Source organism: Balaenoptera borealis (assembly GCF_965194805.1).
Source record: "Balaenoptera borealis genome assembly, chromosome: 3".
In the NCBI taxonomy this organism is placed as follows: domain Eukaryota; kingdom Metazoa; phylum Chordata; class Mammalia; order Artiodactyla; family Balaenopteridae; genus Balaenoptera; species Balaenoptera borealis.
In genome coordinates this window covers 25,694,037-25,711,396 of record NC_138866.1, presented here as the reverse complement: position 1 = coordinate 25,711,396, position 17,360 = coordinate 25,694,037, and the positions used below count along the sequence as shown (strand labels likewise).

The window sequence follows — 17,360 nt, the reverse complement described above, 5'->3', positions numbered from 1 at the left end:
CTCTCTGGAACTGCTTCTGTTCCGCTTTATTTTACACTTGACCCAAGTCACCTGCCCTGCCCCTTGCCCTCCCAGCATCATCTGTGCCTGCCAATGAGGAAGTCTAGGCATCAGCACACGTCCTTCCCCTGAAAGAGTAAAGCAGACCCTGAACCCCACCCGAGCTAATAAGAAGGAAAAGAAGGAGCAAGCAGCCAACGTCCAAGGCTGGCCCAACACAGGGGATGGGACAGGAGCGAGGCCTCCAGAGAACACGAAGGGCGTTTAGCACAGACGATTCAGCCAGGAGGCAGTTCTGTGTCAGGGAAAGAGGGCTCGTAGAGGGGAGCCCCCTGGCAGGGCTGAAGGCAGGCTGTAGTCCCTTGGCACCTTGAGCCACACGAGGCTGAGGGACAAAGGTTGCAGCCAGGACTCGGGTTGCAGATGAGAGAAACAGAGGCGCAGGGCAGCCAGTGGTGGGCTCCACCTGAAAGGCCAGCGGGTTTCGTTTCCAGAATCAAGGAGATGAGTTTTTCTTCCAGATGAGAGTGACACCGTGTCGGCACGGCAGAGCAGTGACGAAACACTCTACTGTGAGGCTGAAGCCCCCATGGCTGTCGAAAAAGAGAAACCAGCCCGGGAGAGCTCAGAAACAGACCTTGAGATTGAAGGTGAGCGAGCGTGGGCCTTTGGTGGGTGAGGGGTGGCTTGCCTCCTTCTTCAGAAGCTGGAGAAATCAGTTTCCCAGTTGGCCAAGGCTCTGCCCGGTGGGACGTGCTGCAGAGGGAACGGGGCAGAAACACCTGTGCTCAGTTTTATGCCACGACCTCCCCGAGGCTGGCCCGGGGGCAGCAGTCTCTGCTGCCCCATGCTCGTGGCTGGACTCATGAGCAGAGGGGTCCCATCAGCTTGTGGAAAGCTGGAGCAATAAGTGAACAGGGGCTTCTGGTTTTCTGAACGTTTCCACATGTGGCATCTTATGTCACCTTTGCAATAGTCCCGGGTGGTAGGCATTATTACCTGCCCTTTACAGAGGGGGAAACTAAGGTTTAGAAGGATTGTGTGCATTGCCCAAGGCCACCGAGAGTTTGCCAGTGTCTGCCGATCCCATGTTCCTCCCACCTTGTCGATCTACCTTCCCGATTCCATATTCCAGGGGCCCCTGGAGGATTTATGGCCCATCTTGCATCCTGGTGACGTTCCTCTACTCACATTAGAGTTCTTGTTTCCCCAGCTTGAGAGCCCCGTGTTTTCCTTCAACAAATCCAAGCGTGTCTGGGTATGGGGAGGGGTGCAGGCTGAGTTGGAGCAAAGACTCTGTTATTGCAAACAACACGTCCACCCTCTTCTCCTTTCCAGTTTCCCCAAGGAAGGAAGTGCCAAAAAGGACACTTGGGAAGCAGGGCCAGAACAGTGCTGGCTCCACCTGATGGGCTGGCCCCAAACTTCCCGGGCTGAGGCCAGCCGGCCCAGTGGGCCTTTCCCTCCCGTGTCCCGGCGCTAGGTGGTAGGTTGCGATCAGTGGCAGCAGAGATGCAGGGGAGGCTGCTCTGCCAAATTCCGCTGTGTCGCTCGTCTCCATGGTTACCGCCCCCCCCCCAGGGTCCACATACTTCACCCTCAACACAGACCTCCTCCCTTGCCTTCCTAACTTCTTTTCCGCTTCAAGGCTGCTGCTGATATTGCCTGCGACACTGAATTTTACCTGGTTGGCGGGGTGGCAGATGGAAACACTGGATGTTTTGTCCCAGACTCCAGCTTCTAGCTCATTGCCCCTCCCCACCACCACTCCCCGCAAGTGATAACATTGTTGCAAGCTGCCTCTAAAACATAACCTAGGGAATACAGCTAGAAGGCGTCCGCAGAATCAACCGCAGCAGAGCGAGTGCCAAGGACAAAGCTGGGGGTCACCTACTCTGCTTTGGCAAACAGGAGCCCCTAACGACTGAATCTGACACCAACTATTCTGTGCCAGACGGACACTCAGGGCTCAGCTCCTCCAGCTTCTGGTGCCCCTACAGCTGGTGCTGAGATGCTAGGAATGGGGCAGGAAGGGCTTCCTGGGGTGAACTGAGACATGAGCCAGGCGGGAATAGCAAGCTGGTGGTGAGGCTACGGAAGAGGGGAAGTTGCTTGCCCACCACGTGCTGCTCTTCCTATACAACAGGCGATGTTGCACCCCAGGGGACACTTGGCAAACTGAGGGTGGGGTGAGGGGTGGGGGGATGCCACTAGAATCTCATGGGCAGAGGCCAAGAATCCTGCCAGATATCTTACACTGCACGGAACAGCCCCTCACAGCAGAGAGTTATCCAACTCAAAATGTCTTTAGTGCCGAGGCTGAAAAATCCTGGTCTGCAGCCACTGGGAAAAGAAGGCCAATTTGCAGCTGTGCCTGCAAAATCAACTTCCTTGCAAAGACCTTGTCCTTTCACCAACAAAGCTTTCATTGTCCGTCTTAGAAATGTCTGGGGTGGGTTGGCCAAAGACTCTGAGATCTGAAGGAAAAAAACAGATGCTGGCTTAGACCCCCGCTGGCCACGGAAAGCCCTGTGTCAACAGAGCTTGCTTAATGAGGACAGTGCTGTGGGGGCATCCAGAACCCAGGGAGGCCCTCTGCCCACCGACCACGAGTCAGGATGGTCTAAAGCCCAAGGAACAAAAGCCCCCAAGAGGTTAGAATGGAGAGGAGCAGCCCCCATTCTGTTCGCTGGTTTAAGCACTAATCAGCTGTGTGTGATTTGGGGCTAGATCTGTCATTGGTAAAGTAGGGATGACAGTCCTTTTCGTGAGGAAAAATGACATGCAAGTCTTTGAAAGAAGCAAACCCACTCAAATGCACGTTTGTTTCCGACGGATTTGGGGGTCTCTCCATCTTGCACTGATCTGCCACCTTCAGAAGCCCACTGTGTCCTACTTGGGCTTTTTCTAGTTGGTACTTCTCTAAATCTTTAGGAAAACTTTGTTTGTGGCTCACATTTTTACAGTGATAGTGAAACTAAAAGTGCAATGGAGACTCCCTCAACCATCACAAATCACCAGCTTTTTGTCTGGTTGGCCTTTCAAAGCTGTCCTGAGGTGGGCAAGGATGCGCTCACACGTCCTTGTGCTCAGTCACTAGGTGCAGTCAACCTGGAAAGGTCGGGGCGGAGCACATTGTTTCTCCTAGGTAGCGTGGAGCCTAAAACCTGGGGCCTTCTCTCTTACCCAAAGGGAGATGTCCACGTGGGGCTTTCTGGATTTAGGGTCTCCCACCACTGGCTGACTTTCCAGTTGGAGCTGGAACATACACCCATAGGGACAGAGCCTCAGATAAGAGGGGACGCCAGTCAGAATCGAATGTGGTCTGGGTTAACAGGGAGATAAGGCAAAGGTAGAAGAGAGACTCTACTTCATCCACTTGCATCTTTTTCTGCAGATACCGAGAAATTTTTCACCACCGGACAAAGGGAGCTGTACCTGGAGGCCTGCAAACTTGTGGGCGTAGTGCCCGTCTCCTACTTCATCCGGAACATGGAGGAGTCCTATGTGAACCTCAACCACCATGGGCTGGGCCCCAGGGGTACCAAGGCTATTGCTATAGCCCTGGTGGTGAGCATACCGGTGTGGGCACGTGAAGCCTGGCGGAAGTGGGGACTTGACAGGGTGGTAGGCTCAAGAGCCAGAGAGCCCCACCTTGGGACCCTGCCTTGCAACCTCTATGCCCACCTTGCCCTAAACTCTGCATGACTACCAGTTGCTTTCCCCAACAGGCATGGATGTCCATTAGCTCCTGGGAAGGAGGCTGCTAGAGACCTGGGCCTTGGAAGTCTATGCTGTTTCCTATTCAGAAAGCAAAGGCACCAGCCTGTGGGCCCTGGAAAAGCAATTGGTCTGGGCTTGGGCCCAAACGCTAATGTGAGAACACAATGCAAAATGTCAACCAGATCTCAATTCCAAAGCTCACCTTTGCCATAAATGAGTTCACTACTGAGCCATTCCATTTGATGTCTGCCTTTTGCAATATTATATGTAAATCTTCAAGATCACACTGTAGAGTGGATCATGTTTTCCCACAGGAAGAATGTTCTCTCCCAGCTTGGCTTGGACGATAAGGACTTGTCCTTGAACTCATCATAGTTTTCTATAATTATAATTGATTATATACAAAACTGACTCCATCCCAGGAAAACAGAAAATGTAACAGGTGTATGTCAGCACAACACTGTTTGTTCACTTAGGACAGTAAAGAAAAATTTCGATTTTTAAAAAAAAGTACCCATTTTTGGAACCATAACTGCATTTGCACTTAGCACATGCCCATTAAGAAGTTACATGATGTGAGATTGTGCTGCTCTCTGGGGAGGGGGAGGGAAGGGAGGGAAGGGCAGAGAAAGAACAAAGGCATCTTGAAATTTATGGAGCATTGAAAGACTGATTAATGAAGTGTTAGGACTTCACCATTACCTCATGAGCTTCATGGAAAAAAATGGATAATAATAAAATCCACTCAGGACTTGGGCCACTTGTCTCTCAGTAACAGTTTCTGTTTAGGGGGAGTTTTTCTTCTCTGATTCTTTTTATCATCCATTTGACAATCATTGTGACATTCCGATGGACTGAACTTTTATTTATCTTTGGTACTGTTTAACTTCTCACATGTTTTGTTTCCCTGGCTTAGAGGAAGAGTATTCCGATAGGAGGGATCATTTTCATACTTCTTTGGGTCTGTCCCTCCTCCACCTATCTCCATGCCCTGGGACTTGGTGGGCTATGAGCCCCTTGAGAGGAGGAAGGGTCTCTGTTCATCCCTGTTTCCTCGGCAGTTAGTACAGAGGGAGACAAATAGATACCCGTGTGAAATGAATGTGAATGAACTTGGTGATCAGGCCACCTGCTACACCACATACTGTGCTGGTCTCCAGGATGACTCTGAAAGTGGTCCTTCAGCCCCCATTTCTGCTAAATGACACCTAGACTGGGAGGCCCCCTGAGCCATCTCGCTTGCCTTTGAGCACGACTGAATTTTCCCACCCTCGCAAGAGAGTGGAGGCCAGAAGACACTTCATGAAGGCCCTGGGGGACCATTCTGCCTCACAGTAATTCACACTATCACACTTTCCCTTTGCCTGAAATGGGAGCTACTTCTCTCACTGCTTTGTGTGCTTTGAAAACCGCTCAAATTCAAAGACATGTCTGTTCTCAGTGCCTTTCTGCACAGGGAACGAGGTGGGGAAGGGAAGGAGAAAAGTTCTGGTTAGAGCTAACCTCAGTCCCTCATGCTGCAACGCCAGTCATGTCCACTTGTCTTGCTCCCTGTGGGAAGACAGACTAACTTGGATGTAGATATTTATTTAAGATTTAAGTTCCAGCTCCTTCTAAACAGCCTTGAGACACATCCTGACTATCAGAGAGTACCAGACAACCCTTAAGCCTAAACTAGAAGAAAGGCCTCTGAAGGAAGCAGGCACAGTAAAGTCGTCATGCTTAAATACCCTTCTTAAATAGCACGTTCTCCTTAAACTTGGAGTAGGTCACAGGCCTCTCTCCTTAAAGCTAAATAGTTAAAATCTGTTCAGCTCACCCTTGTGCCTCATCTTTTTCAGGACAATATTTTAATGTCCCTTTTCTAAATCCCCCTTGGTACCCCTTTTGTGGAGGGAGGTGCCCAGAATAAGCATGTCATCCTAGCAAAACTCACTGGGATGGCTTGTCCCCTGCGCTATTCTCCTGTTCCTAGCCACTCCTCCAGAATTGCTAGCCTGCATCTCTGTACCCTCTGACATGGCTGGGATGTTCGAGAGGGATGATGGGCTCTGGGCAAGGGCACCAACTACCTCTGTCTCTCTCCCCCTCCCCTTGTGGTGGCTGAAGTCCAACACGACTGTTGTCACGCTGGAGCTGGCAGACAATTGTATCACGGAGGAGGGCATCTTGAGCCTGGTGGAGATGCTACAGGAGAACTACTACCTGCAGGAGATGGTACTGTGCCCTGTTCTACCAGTTCCTACAACCATGCTTAGAGTCTCAGAACACACTTCAGACAAGCCAGAGTCCCTCTGCCTGAGTCCAGGCCAGCCTCCAGGCTTTCTGCAGTCAGTCTGGAGCCTCCCCTCCCCTGGAGGCGACTTCTCAGAGGAGGTTCCGCATGTGAGAGCCTGGCCAGGGGCACTGTGTTCCCTGTGGCCGTAGGAAACCCTGAGAAACCGTTTCCGTCTGGATCTCATAAGCCCCTAAATGGACAAACTTGCTTCTTTAGAGTTGCTTTATGTAAAGCAACTTAATTAAACTTTCTTAATGTAAACTTTCTTAAAGAAAATAAAGCCATGAAATAATTTCATAAAATACAGTGTGCCTGGAGACAGATGTTGGTGATGGTTGTACAACAATGTGAACGTACTTCAGCCCATTGAATTGTACACTTAAAAACGGTTAGGATGGTAAATGCTGTGTTACGTCTATTTTACCACAATTTTAAAAATTAAAAAAAGAAGGGGAAAGTCAATTAGGATGATAATGGCTGGCTTATATAAAGTCCCTCCCACTCGCCAGAAAGGACTATGTCCGTTTATACCCCTACTACTTCTGAGCACAGTGATTCATGCTTGTGAACCGGTGAAGGGAATAACAATGATTGCTTACTCTAAATTCATTTTTCAATTGTTTCATGCCAAACCCTCCAAATAAAGTTGTCTTAGGTTTCAAAAATAATAATAATAATACAATGTGCTTATCTAAAATAACAGGGCTAAATTGGGGAGGTGGGGAGTCACTGAGGTCAACTTCAGAGAACTGAGATCGGCCTGAGGGCTTCACGGTGAAGCATTAGAAAAGCCAGGGTTCCTCTCCTCCTCCTCCTCCCCTTTGCACCACCCTAACCCTTCCCATCCTTTCACCCCAGCCCTGATCTCCCCACCCCACCCCTACTCCCTCAGTGTAGGCCTCAAGTGAGCCCCCACCCCCATCATTTGTTCATGAGGGCCCTTTGGTGGGATTGTCACATACTTAAGTATTCTCTTGCCTTTTAGAATATTTCCGACAATGATCTTGGTTTGGAGGGGGCCAGAATCCTCTCTGAGTTCCTCCAGAATAACACCTCTTCGCTCTTTAGTCTTCAGCTTTCAGGTGAGCCTATGAAGGAGGAGGGGGAGGACATTGGGAATGTAATGGAGAGAAGGGTCAGAGCAGAGAGATCTAGGGTCTAACTGAGCCAGACCAGGTCCTGCTGATTTCAGACACCAGAACACTGCGTCTACACCCTGCTAGATTCTTCCAACCATTCTCGTCCCCTCTCCACAACCACACTGGCTTCACGGCTGTCCTGGACAAGCGACTTCTGATTCACTTTGCAATATTCCCACCTCTGCTGGAAAGTCTCTACCCCAGATACCTGCACAGCTCCCGCTCCCCCTTCATTCCTGCCTCCGCTCACAAGTCATCTCCTTAAGGGGACTTCTCTGACCTATCAAAGCAGCACCTCTCCGTCACCATCACTCTCTAAACTGTTTCTCTTCCTGGTTTTTCTTAACAGCATTTATTACTACCTGACCCCCTGTAGTATAAGTAATTTTTAATTAGTTTATTATCAGTCTCACTCACAGAAAAAAAAAAAGTCACTTGAGAACTCTATTGCCCACAGACCCGCCCTCACTCAGGTTTATGGTTTGCATTTATACTATCTGCAGGGCCCTGGAATCCCTGTGGCAGGAAATGAACATGCAAAGTGGTCCTATGTTGGTAATACCTTGGGGCACCAAACAGAAACAAACATAAACCTCTGACAGGCTCCAGGCTGTTGGGGGTTCCCACAGATAAAGCTCCGCTAAAGATGGGCTTACAGTCCAAAATTGCAAAACAAGGAAACACCATGAGAGCTGTCAGACTCAACAGGTAATAGCATGGGACCCTCAAGAACTTCAGGAAATAACATTATCCTATGTAGACTATAAATTGAGTGACCATAAAATTTATCCAACAAACTGCACAGGAGCACTATCAATTAACTGAAGCTTCTAGTAAATAGATATCTTGCACCCAACTCTAAATCAAGTTTTATATGATTAAGAACATAAAACATACAAGAACAAATCACTATTTTTTAATAGATCCCCCCAAAATAGAACTTCTACAAATGAAAAATATATAATTATTGAAATTAAAGACTCAATGGATAAATTCAACAGCAAATTAGATACAGTGAATAAAATTAGTGACCTGGAAAATAGATAAAAGGATATTTTACCTATCTTTGCAGTATAGAAAGATAAAGATATAGAGAATATAAAACATAAAACTATAAAGGAATGAATAGACTCAATATAGCTAATAGGTGGTCCAGAAGAAGCGAATGGGTGAACAACAATATATGAGCAAATAATAGCTGACATGTTTTCTGAACTGATGTATTCTCAGATACAGGAATCCTAGTGAGTCCTAAGTACAGTAAAGTAAAAAGAAATCCACACCTGAGTATATCATAGTAAAAGCACCTAAGATAAAAAGATCTTAAAAGTATCCAGAGAGAAAATACAGAAACAGAAGTTATGTATTTTTTAATATAAATGTTACTACATATTAGATATTATTCTCCAATTTTCCTTTTTTCCCCTCTAAATATATCTTGGATTTCTTTCTATGGCAGAACCGATAGATTTATCTCATTGTTTTGAACTCCTGGGTAGTTTTTCATGGTATGGATATAGCATAATTTATCTAATATCCCCCTTTTTGAAGCGGAGTGCATTTAGGTCATTTCTAGTTTTTCAATCTTCCAGATAATTTTTAAAGTATTTTCTTATCCATGCATCTTTTGAGCACATGTTCTAGTATTTCTACAGACACCCAGGAGCAGAATTATTCAATATAAGGTATACCCGTTTTGGTGAAGTTAAAAAGTAATTTCCAAATTTCCCTTAAGAAGACTATACGAGGTTATAATTCCACCAGTGGAATGTCTGTTTCCCCTATATCTCCACCAGAAGGGTTATTACCAAGCTGTTTGTGAACCAGATGGTTAAGTGTGTTGAAGTCACAGTACTTGGGTTCAGATCCCAGCTTTGACACTAGGCAATTTACTTAACCCTTCTGTGACTCACTTTTCTCATTTATAAACTAGAGACAATTATATTACCTATCTCAGGCAGTGATTGTGAGGATTACGTTAATTAAAATCTGAATCACCTAGAACAGTACATAGGACGCAAGTATTCAATAACTGTTCACCACTATTATTATCTTTATTACATTCCCACATTACTATTGAAATAGAACATCTTTTCAGATGCTTATTTTCATTTTAATTTCTTCTTCTAAGAAATGGCCAATTGTTATATGGGGTTGTTTGTATTATTAAGTATTAGGCACTCTTTATATACTACAGATACTCATACTTGAATGTTACATATGGCTTTCTTCATGGTGTTTTCTTACATGAAAGTTTGTATATTTACTGTTGTCAAGTTCATCAGTCTTTTCTTTTATGGATTTAATTTTTGTAATCTTGCTTAAAAAACGGTTTCCTACTTCAGATTTAAAAACATTTTTCTTTACTTTCTTCAAATATTTTTGTATTTTGGTTTTTTCCACGTAGATCTTCAATATACCTAGAACTTATTTTTGTTCATGGCATTAGGTAGGAGTCAAACATTCTCTTTCCAAAACTCATAGCCAGGTGCCCCAGCATCATTAGTTGAATAATCTACCCTTAACTAATTTGAATGTCATCGTCTATTAAATTCCCGTATAAATATAAGTTCCTTTCTAGAGTCTCTATCTCACTTCATCAATCTATTTCTATGCCAACACTGTACTGTTTTAGTATGCTTAGAATGTTAAAATTATAATATGCTATATAATATAATAATTAGTTGTAATTAAAATGATATATCAAGTATGTAATATTCAATATATTAGTTTTATAATTATATGATATGCTATAGTATATTTTATATTTGAGTGGACAAAGTCTGACCTTTTTCAAAGTAATCTTGGCTATTCTTGTGTGGTTTCTCCTCCAGCTGAATTTTAGAACAATTTTGTCAAGTTTCATTAAAAAGAAAACTTACTGGGATTTTGATTGGGGTTATGTTTAATATTCTAGGTAAATTCAGGAAAGAATTGACATATTTAAAGTATTGAATATCTTCATTTAAGAACGTGGTTTCTTCAGGTCTTTTTTATGTTCTTCAATAAATTTTATAGATTTACATCATTATAAGTCATGCATATTTCATATTAGCTTTATGTCTAGGTCTTTTATCATTTTATTCTTATGAGAATAGAATGTTTTTCTATCACATTTTCTAATTATTATTGGTATGTTTGAGAGCTATTAAGTTTTGTACACTGAGCCTATTACCAATCACTTGATTGAATTATCTTACTTGTTCTAACATTTTGTTAATTTTCTTGGATTATTTAGGTAGGTGATCATGTCTGCAAACAATGAAAGTTTTTGCCTCTTCTTTCCAATACCTATAGCTCCTAGAGAGGTTTCTGGTTGTATTGGCTAAGACCTCTAATATAACATTAATACAGAAAGCTCTTTGCAAAAATACAAATTTCCCAGCCCTATCCCAGGCTGCTGAATCAGAATCTTTAGGGAGAGGGGTCTAAGAATCTGTATTTTATCAAGCTTCCCAAATGATTTCTTACAGCCCATGCACTGTTGGTAACCAATGGTATAAACACAACAATTTGAATAATAGATTGCCTAATTTTATACATTGACTAGATTATTATCTCATTTTATTGCACTGGTACCAGAAACAGCCAAAGAAGTACTTGTGTTTCAGTGGGTTCATTCATTTGTTCATTCATTTAGTAAGGATTTACTGAGCACCTGTTATGTGCCAAGCACTTTTTAGGTGCTAGACACATAGAGCTTACTAAGGTTTCAAAGGAGAAATTTGGGAGTAAGAGTTTGTGTCATTTATTCTCCGGAAATCACCAATGTTTTAGATTGCTTAGCAATCTAGGGCTAGGGTAAGATAAGGGAGGCACTCACCTCAGCCACAAAACTTAAGGGGCAACAAAAAAAACTCAGTAAGCAAGTAAGTAATATCATAATGCAACATTTTTAAAAGGGGAAATTAATGCAAAGACAAATCCATGATGAAAAAAAAAATCAACACTTTAAATAAAAAACAGGATCCACCAGGGACAGATTGGGGTGAGGTGAGTAAGGTCTGGCCATGCAAGTACAGGGTCAGTTCCTGCTTTTATTTAAAACTTAGTTCATCATAGATGCTTTTGCATTGATTTGGATTGTAAAATATTAAGATATTACCCATCGTGATTACTGAGATTTTCAAGTGCCTCATTCATCCCTCTAGGTCCAACACTGCTGCTCAGACTTGGATTAGCATTTTTATAATGTTACGTATTTTAGGCGCTAGGCTAGGGGTTGATGCTGTCAATGGACGCACAGGGTATGGTGTACCAACCCCTGGAACTCCCGGGACAGTCATGGCAGCGAGAGAAGGGAAGGACTGTTAAAGAGATGGTAACTGGTTGTCTTTTTTCCCCTGTGTTCGCCTATGCCCAAACATTTGCTTTAAGTACTTGCCACCTTTTCTACGTCTGATTGTTCCAAAGGCAAGAGACTGGCAGGGCTAGGATATGGAGAGTAAGGGAGCCTTAGTCTGGAGAACATTGCTAATGCCCCCCTTCACTACAGGAAATAACTTCAAGGAAGAATCCACAGAGCTGTTTTGCCAAGCCCTGTCGGTAAGAAGCAAGGGGTGGGTGCAGCCAGCCATGTGAGAGATGCCCCGGGAGATGGGTGGCTCTGAGCATAGGGAAGTGAGGCTACTTGCCTGATTTAGGGAGCTGGCGAGTGTTTAGACTCCGCCAATCCTATCAAAAACCTCAGCAAGTGGTAGGACTGTTTGAATGGTGCTAAATTCTCGCAGCAGTCATCAACAGTTCAGCAGGAAACGAACAAGAAATTGTCCTCAGTCTAAGAACACTAGTCTACTTAATTTTTGACATATGGGGGCCCACACTGTTCTAAGAGAGGTATTTGCAGTCACAAAGAAGACAAAAATTACCTCTCTCTGCACTGTTTCTTTCTCTAGACCAATTACAGAATTAAGTCGCTGGATCTCAGTCACAACCAATTCTCTGATAAGGCAGGAGAGTACCTGGGGCAGATGCTGGGTGAGTCTTCCGCGGAGAAAGGAGCCAGCAAAGGAGAGGGACATGGGGTATGACGGCTTGTCAGAGCTGCATCTCCGGTTTCTTATTGTTACTGAACGTTCTGATTATAAAAAGTGATGTAAACCACACCCAAAGTACACTTTGAATGGAGCAGACACCTGAATGTGGGAAGTAAACTTTAAAATGATTAGAAGAACGTAGAGAGAAGTAACTTGCTGACTTCAGGGAGACTACGGATTATTAAACAGAAATGGGCAGAAACTGTAACAAAATAGTGGCAGAAACTGTAACAAAAACAATTCATATATTCGACAACAGTAAGTTTAAAACTTGCATGTGATAAAAGACATTGTGGGGCAATGATAGAAAACAAGCGATAACTAAGGAGTAGAAATGTGCAGCATTTGTATAATAGAAAAGATTACTCTTCAGAATATTGATAAAAGATCCTATAGCTCCATTAGGCAGTGATAAATACTCCCAATAAAACAATGGTCAAGGGGCTTCCCTGGTGGCGCAGTGGTTGAGAATCTGCCTGCCAATGCAGGGGACACGGGTTCGAGCCCTGGTCTGGGAAGATCCCACATGCCGCGGAGCAACTAGGCCCGTGAGCCACAACTACTGAGCCCGCGCGTCTGGAGCCTGTGCTCCACAACAAGAGAGGCCGCGATAGTGAAAGGCCCGCGCACCGCGATGAAGAGTGGCCCCCGCTTGCCGCAACTAGCAAAAGCCCTCGCACGAAACGAAGACCCAACACAGCCATAAATAAATAAATAATCCTTCCCTAAAAAAAAAAAAAAAATGGTCAGAGCGTATGGACAGTGACCAAGGAAAGCCAAGCGCCCACGCTCTTTAGTAGTTAGAAACATGCAAAATAAAACAACAAAAAATCTCCCTTGTCATCTAGCAGAGCTGTAAAAATTTCCCGTCAGAGAGTATCAAGGGCGAATAGAAGCAAGAAATAGGAACACTCACAAGTCTACTAGGTAAAGGCACTTTGGAGAACAATTTGACAGTGTTTACTAACGTCGAAAATGTATATATTTTCTGTGATGCAGTTCCCCTCTATACGTGTCTCAGAGACGCTCTCATACATACACGGAGAGAGATGTCTGAGGAGGTTTCACTGCAAAAGTGTTATAAAAGAAAATAAAACCATAAATGCTCATTCCTGGGGGAATGAGTAGAAAAGGAAAGACTCCTAGCAGTGGGGATGGGATGCTAATCTAGATGGAGTGGTGAGGGAAGCCCCTCAGGGAAGGTGGCTCTTTGTTGAAACCTGAATATCAAAGAAGAAAGAGCCGTGGGGCTTCCCTGGTGGCGCAGTGGTTGAGGGTCTGCCTGCCAGTGCAGGGGACATGGGTTCGAGCCCTGGTCTGGGAGGATCCCACATGCCGCGGAGCAGCTGGGCCCGTGAGCCACAACTGCTGAGCCTGCGCGTCTGGAGCCTGTGCTCCGCAACGAGAGGCCGCGATAGTGAGGGGCCCGCGCACCGCGATGAGGAGTGGCCCCCCGCTCGCTGCAACTGGAGAAAGCCCTCGCACAGAAACGAAGACCCAACACAGCCAAAAATAAAAATAAATAAATAAAATTTAAAAAAAAAAAAGAGAAAGAGCCGTGCTAGGGTCTGGACACACAATGCTCCAGGCAGAAAGAATGGAGTGTGTCCTCTTTGAACTGGGGGGACAGTGTGGCTGGAGCAGAGGGGACGGGGAGGAGGATGGAAGGAGAAGAGGTTGTTGGGGTGGCCTGCAGCCCCTCACTTTGGGCTGTGAGAGCCATGACGCGGGAGCCGTGGAACGCCAGGAGCCTGGGATCCATTCGGCGCATGACGAGGAGTTGTGAAGGCTGTGAGTGTGGGGACGACACGGTACGGCGTGCAGGTATAGATGTGCTGCGTGAAGCCTGCAGCTGAGGAGGGCAGGAATGGAAGAGGGAGGCCAGTCAGGAGGCTGGTGAGGTGGTCCAGGCAAAAGAGGACAACAGCGTGAGCTCAGGGAGGAGGCGGTGCCTGAGCGGTGGATGGATTCAGAATATACTTTGCAAGTAAAGCCGAAAGGACTTGCTGATGTGAAGAAGGAAGGAAGGGAGAGATAGACTCATGATTCTTCTGTTTCAGTTACTGGTTAGAGGCAGGTGTCATTTACTTAGAGGGGAAAACTCAGGGAGTAACAGTATGGGGGATGGGCAGGAGTTAGGAGTCAAGTTTTCCGTTTTGGCCGTGGAGGGCTTTTGATGCCCATTCGACGCCTACACAGAGATATCAGGCTGTGTGAGTTTGCTGTGTGAGTTTAGAGCTTGGTGAACAGATCAGGACTAGAAACATATATTTGGGAGTCATAGGCATAGGGAGGTATTTAAAGCCATGTGTCAAGATGAGGTCATCCAGATGAGGAGTGCAGATAGAGTTGAGTAGGTGGCCATCCCACTGGCCCCTGGGTCACGCCAACATTTTTAGGGGTTGCAGAGGAGGAAGAGGAGGAGCTGGAGACGGAGTGGTGAGTCAAATAGGAAAAGTGAGGAACCAAGGAGCCATATGAGGGCGTATTTTCAAGAAGGGGTAAGTGGTCAGCTGGGTCAAGTAATGCTTAGAGGTCAAATAAGATGAGGACAGAAAAATGACCACAGGGCTTAGCAACATGGAGATAATTGGTGACCTTGACAGGTGCCATGTTCGTGAAGTGGGTGAGTATGGAAACCCAGCTGGAGTGGGTTGAGTTGAAAATGGGATGCAAAGAAGTGGAAATGACCACATAAGCAACTCCAGACGTTCCACTGAGACAAGGTTCGAACAGAAGGACGGGTGGCATAGAGTCCAGGAAGGTTTTTAAGAATGGAAAACGCTGATCGGAAGAAGAGAAGAAGAAACTGAAGATACAGAAGAAGGAGGAGATGATTAGAGGAGCAAAGTCTTTGAAAAGACTGGAAGCAATGGCATCCAGAACAAAAACGGAGGGGTCGCCTCTGAGAGCAGTAGGGACTAATCATTCACTGAAAGAAGGAGGCGGCAGGAGTGGGTGCGGGGGCAGGGGAGCTGGTAGACTGCACGTCGGAGGACGAAGCTCTCTCATCCCATTGCTGCCATTTTTGCAGTGAAGTACGAGGCAAGATCTTCAGCTGAGGGTGGGAGGAGGGGAAGAGTAAAGTGTAAAAGAACTGTTGGGCAGTTTGAGTCTCCATTTGAAAATTAATTGTCAAACATTTTAAAATCAAATTTTAGGGATTCCCTGCTGGCGCAGTGGTTGAGAATCTGCCTGCTGATGCAGAGGACACGGGTTCGAGCCCTGGTCTGGGAAGATCCCACATGCCGCGGAGCAACTGGGCCCGTGAGCCGCAACTACTGAGCCTGCGCGTCTGAAGCCTGTGCTCCGCAACAAGAGAGGCCTCGATAGTGAGAGGCCCGCGCACCGCAATGAAGAGTGGCCCCCGCTTGCCGCAACTGGAGAAAGCCCTCGCACAGAAACGAAGACCCAACACAGCCAAAAATAAATAAATAAATAAATAAATAATTTTTTTAAAAAAATCAAATTTTAAAACAAATTTAAAATGAGACAGACTACATTCTGTTTTAATATGGTTACCATCATAATATATATGCAGCTTTTTAAAAAATCTTTATTATTATTAAAGCTACCAAATATAAGATGATTACTATGTGACAGACATCAATACTAGGCTTTTTACATCAATCCTCACAAAAAAAACCTTGTACAGGTTACCATCTCTATTTTACAGATAAGAAAACAGAAGTACGGGAAGGATAAGTAACCTGTTTAAGGTCACAAAGCTAGTAAGTGTTGAGAACAGAATTAAAATTTTAATTTTGTGGCCATTTAAGAGAGGCAGGCTTGCAAGGTTTAACTTAAGGGACTTCCCTGGTGGTCCTGTGGTTGAGACTTTGCCTTCCAATGCAAGGGGGGCAGGTTCGATCCATGGTCGGGGAGCTAGGATCCCACATGCCTCGTGGCCAAAAAAGCAAAATATAAAACAGAAGCAATATTGTAACAAATTCAATAAAGTCTTTAAAAATGGTCCACATCAAAAAAATCTTTAAAAAAAAAAAAAGGTTTAACTTCAGTGAGGGACTTGGCACAGAAGAGGAGAGAAAAATAAGAATAGGATGAGGGAAACAGGCAGGGAGAGAGAATGAAGGCAGGACAAAAGTTTGTTCTCAATATAATAGAAGGTATTGTGCACTTTCCTGAAAGTCTGTCCTGGTGGTTGACACAAGAGAAAGACACGATCAGTACAGAGTGCTCTGTCCATAAAAAATAAAACAAGGGCTTCCCTGGTGGTGCAGTGGTTAAGAATCCGCCTGCCAATGCAAGGGACACGGGTTCGAGCCCTGGTCCGGGAAGATCCCACATGCCGCGGAGTAACTAAGCCCATGCGCCACAGCTACTGAGCCTGCGCTCTAGAGCCCGCGAGCCACAACTACTGAAGCCCGCGTGCCTAGAGCCAGTGCTCTGCAACAAGAGAAGCCACTGCAATGAGAAGCCCGTGCACCGCAACGAAGAGCAGCCCCCGCTCGCCGCAACTAGAGAAAAGCCCGCTTTCAGCAACGAAAACCCAACGCAGCCAAAAATTTAAAAACAGAAAAAGTTAAATAAATAAATAAAACAGAATAACACATTTTTCCTGGGCCTGAAGGCGATTCCTCCCGCTCAGTAATCCTTCAAGAGCACTTTAGTCTCTCCTTCCAACGGTGTCCTCGGCACATCCGCCCTCCCCAGATAAAAATAACAATGATGAAGTGTTTAAATAGGATGCTTTCCCAACCCTATGTAGCACGTGAGCAAAAGCATCTTTAAGTTAAAAAAATGTGCAATTTATGTGCAAACCCAACTTCTAGACAAGCCTGATGCCACTTCCACCTGGCTGTATCCCTAAAGCTCTCCTGGATAGAAATTCTGGGGCCTCCACTGCTCCCGTAGGTCTCCATGAAAAAGACATCACGCGATACCACACGCCATAACTATCATAGTGTCCCTATGTAAATACAAGGTTTGCCATGCTCTCTCCATCTGTTTTAATGGTTGTGTAATTTGCCACCAGATGGATATTTATGTTATGCTTTACCCTTCCCCTGTGAGTTACAAACCTTACTTTTATACGTGATGCCAGGGAAAACATCTACAAGCATGTCGCTGTTCTTAAATCCTGTACTGTCTCCTTAGGAAGAGTCTCAGGGGTGATATTGCTGTGAGATAGAGTAAACAGATTTTAACAGGAAAATGTCTGTG

General features: G+C 45.2%; 1 protein-coding gene and 1 long non-coding RNA gene across 2 annotated transcripts in view; one reads left to right on the top strand and one right to left on the bottom strand.

Moving 5' to 3' along the window:
- Positions 1-17,360, bottom strand: part of LOC309626636 — a 1,318,538-nt gene that overhangs the window by 1,268,933 nt on the left and 32,245 nt on the right. The gene's annotated exons all lie outside the window — the stretch shown is intronic.
- The window catches only part of LRRC74A (leucine rich repeat containing 74A), a gene marked incomplete at its 5' end in the record, with an annotated part of 38,542 nt that overhangs the window by 1,298 nt on the left and 19,884 nt on the right, over positions 1-17,360 (top strand). Inside the window, 6 exon segments of the mRNA XM_082388216.1 lie at positions 522-650; positions 3,398-3,570; positions 5,833-5,940; positions 6,987-7,083; positions 11,636-11,685; positions 12,036-12,117. Coding sequence (XP_082244342.1) covers positions 522-650; positions 3,398-3,570; positions 5,833-5,940; positions 6,987-7,083; positions 11,636-11,685; positions 12,036-12,117 — 639 coding nt within the window.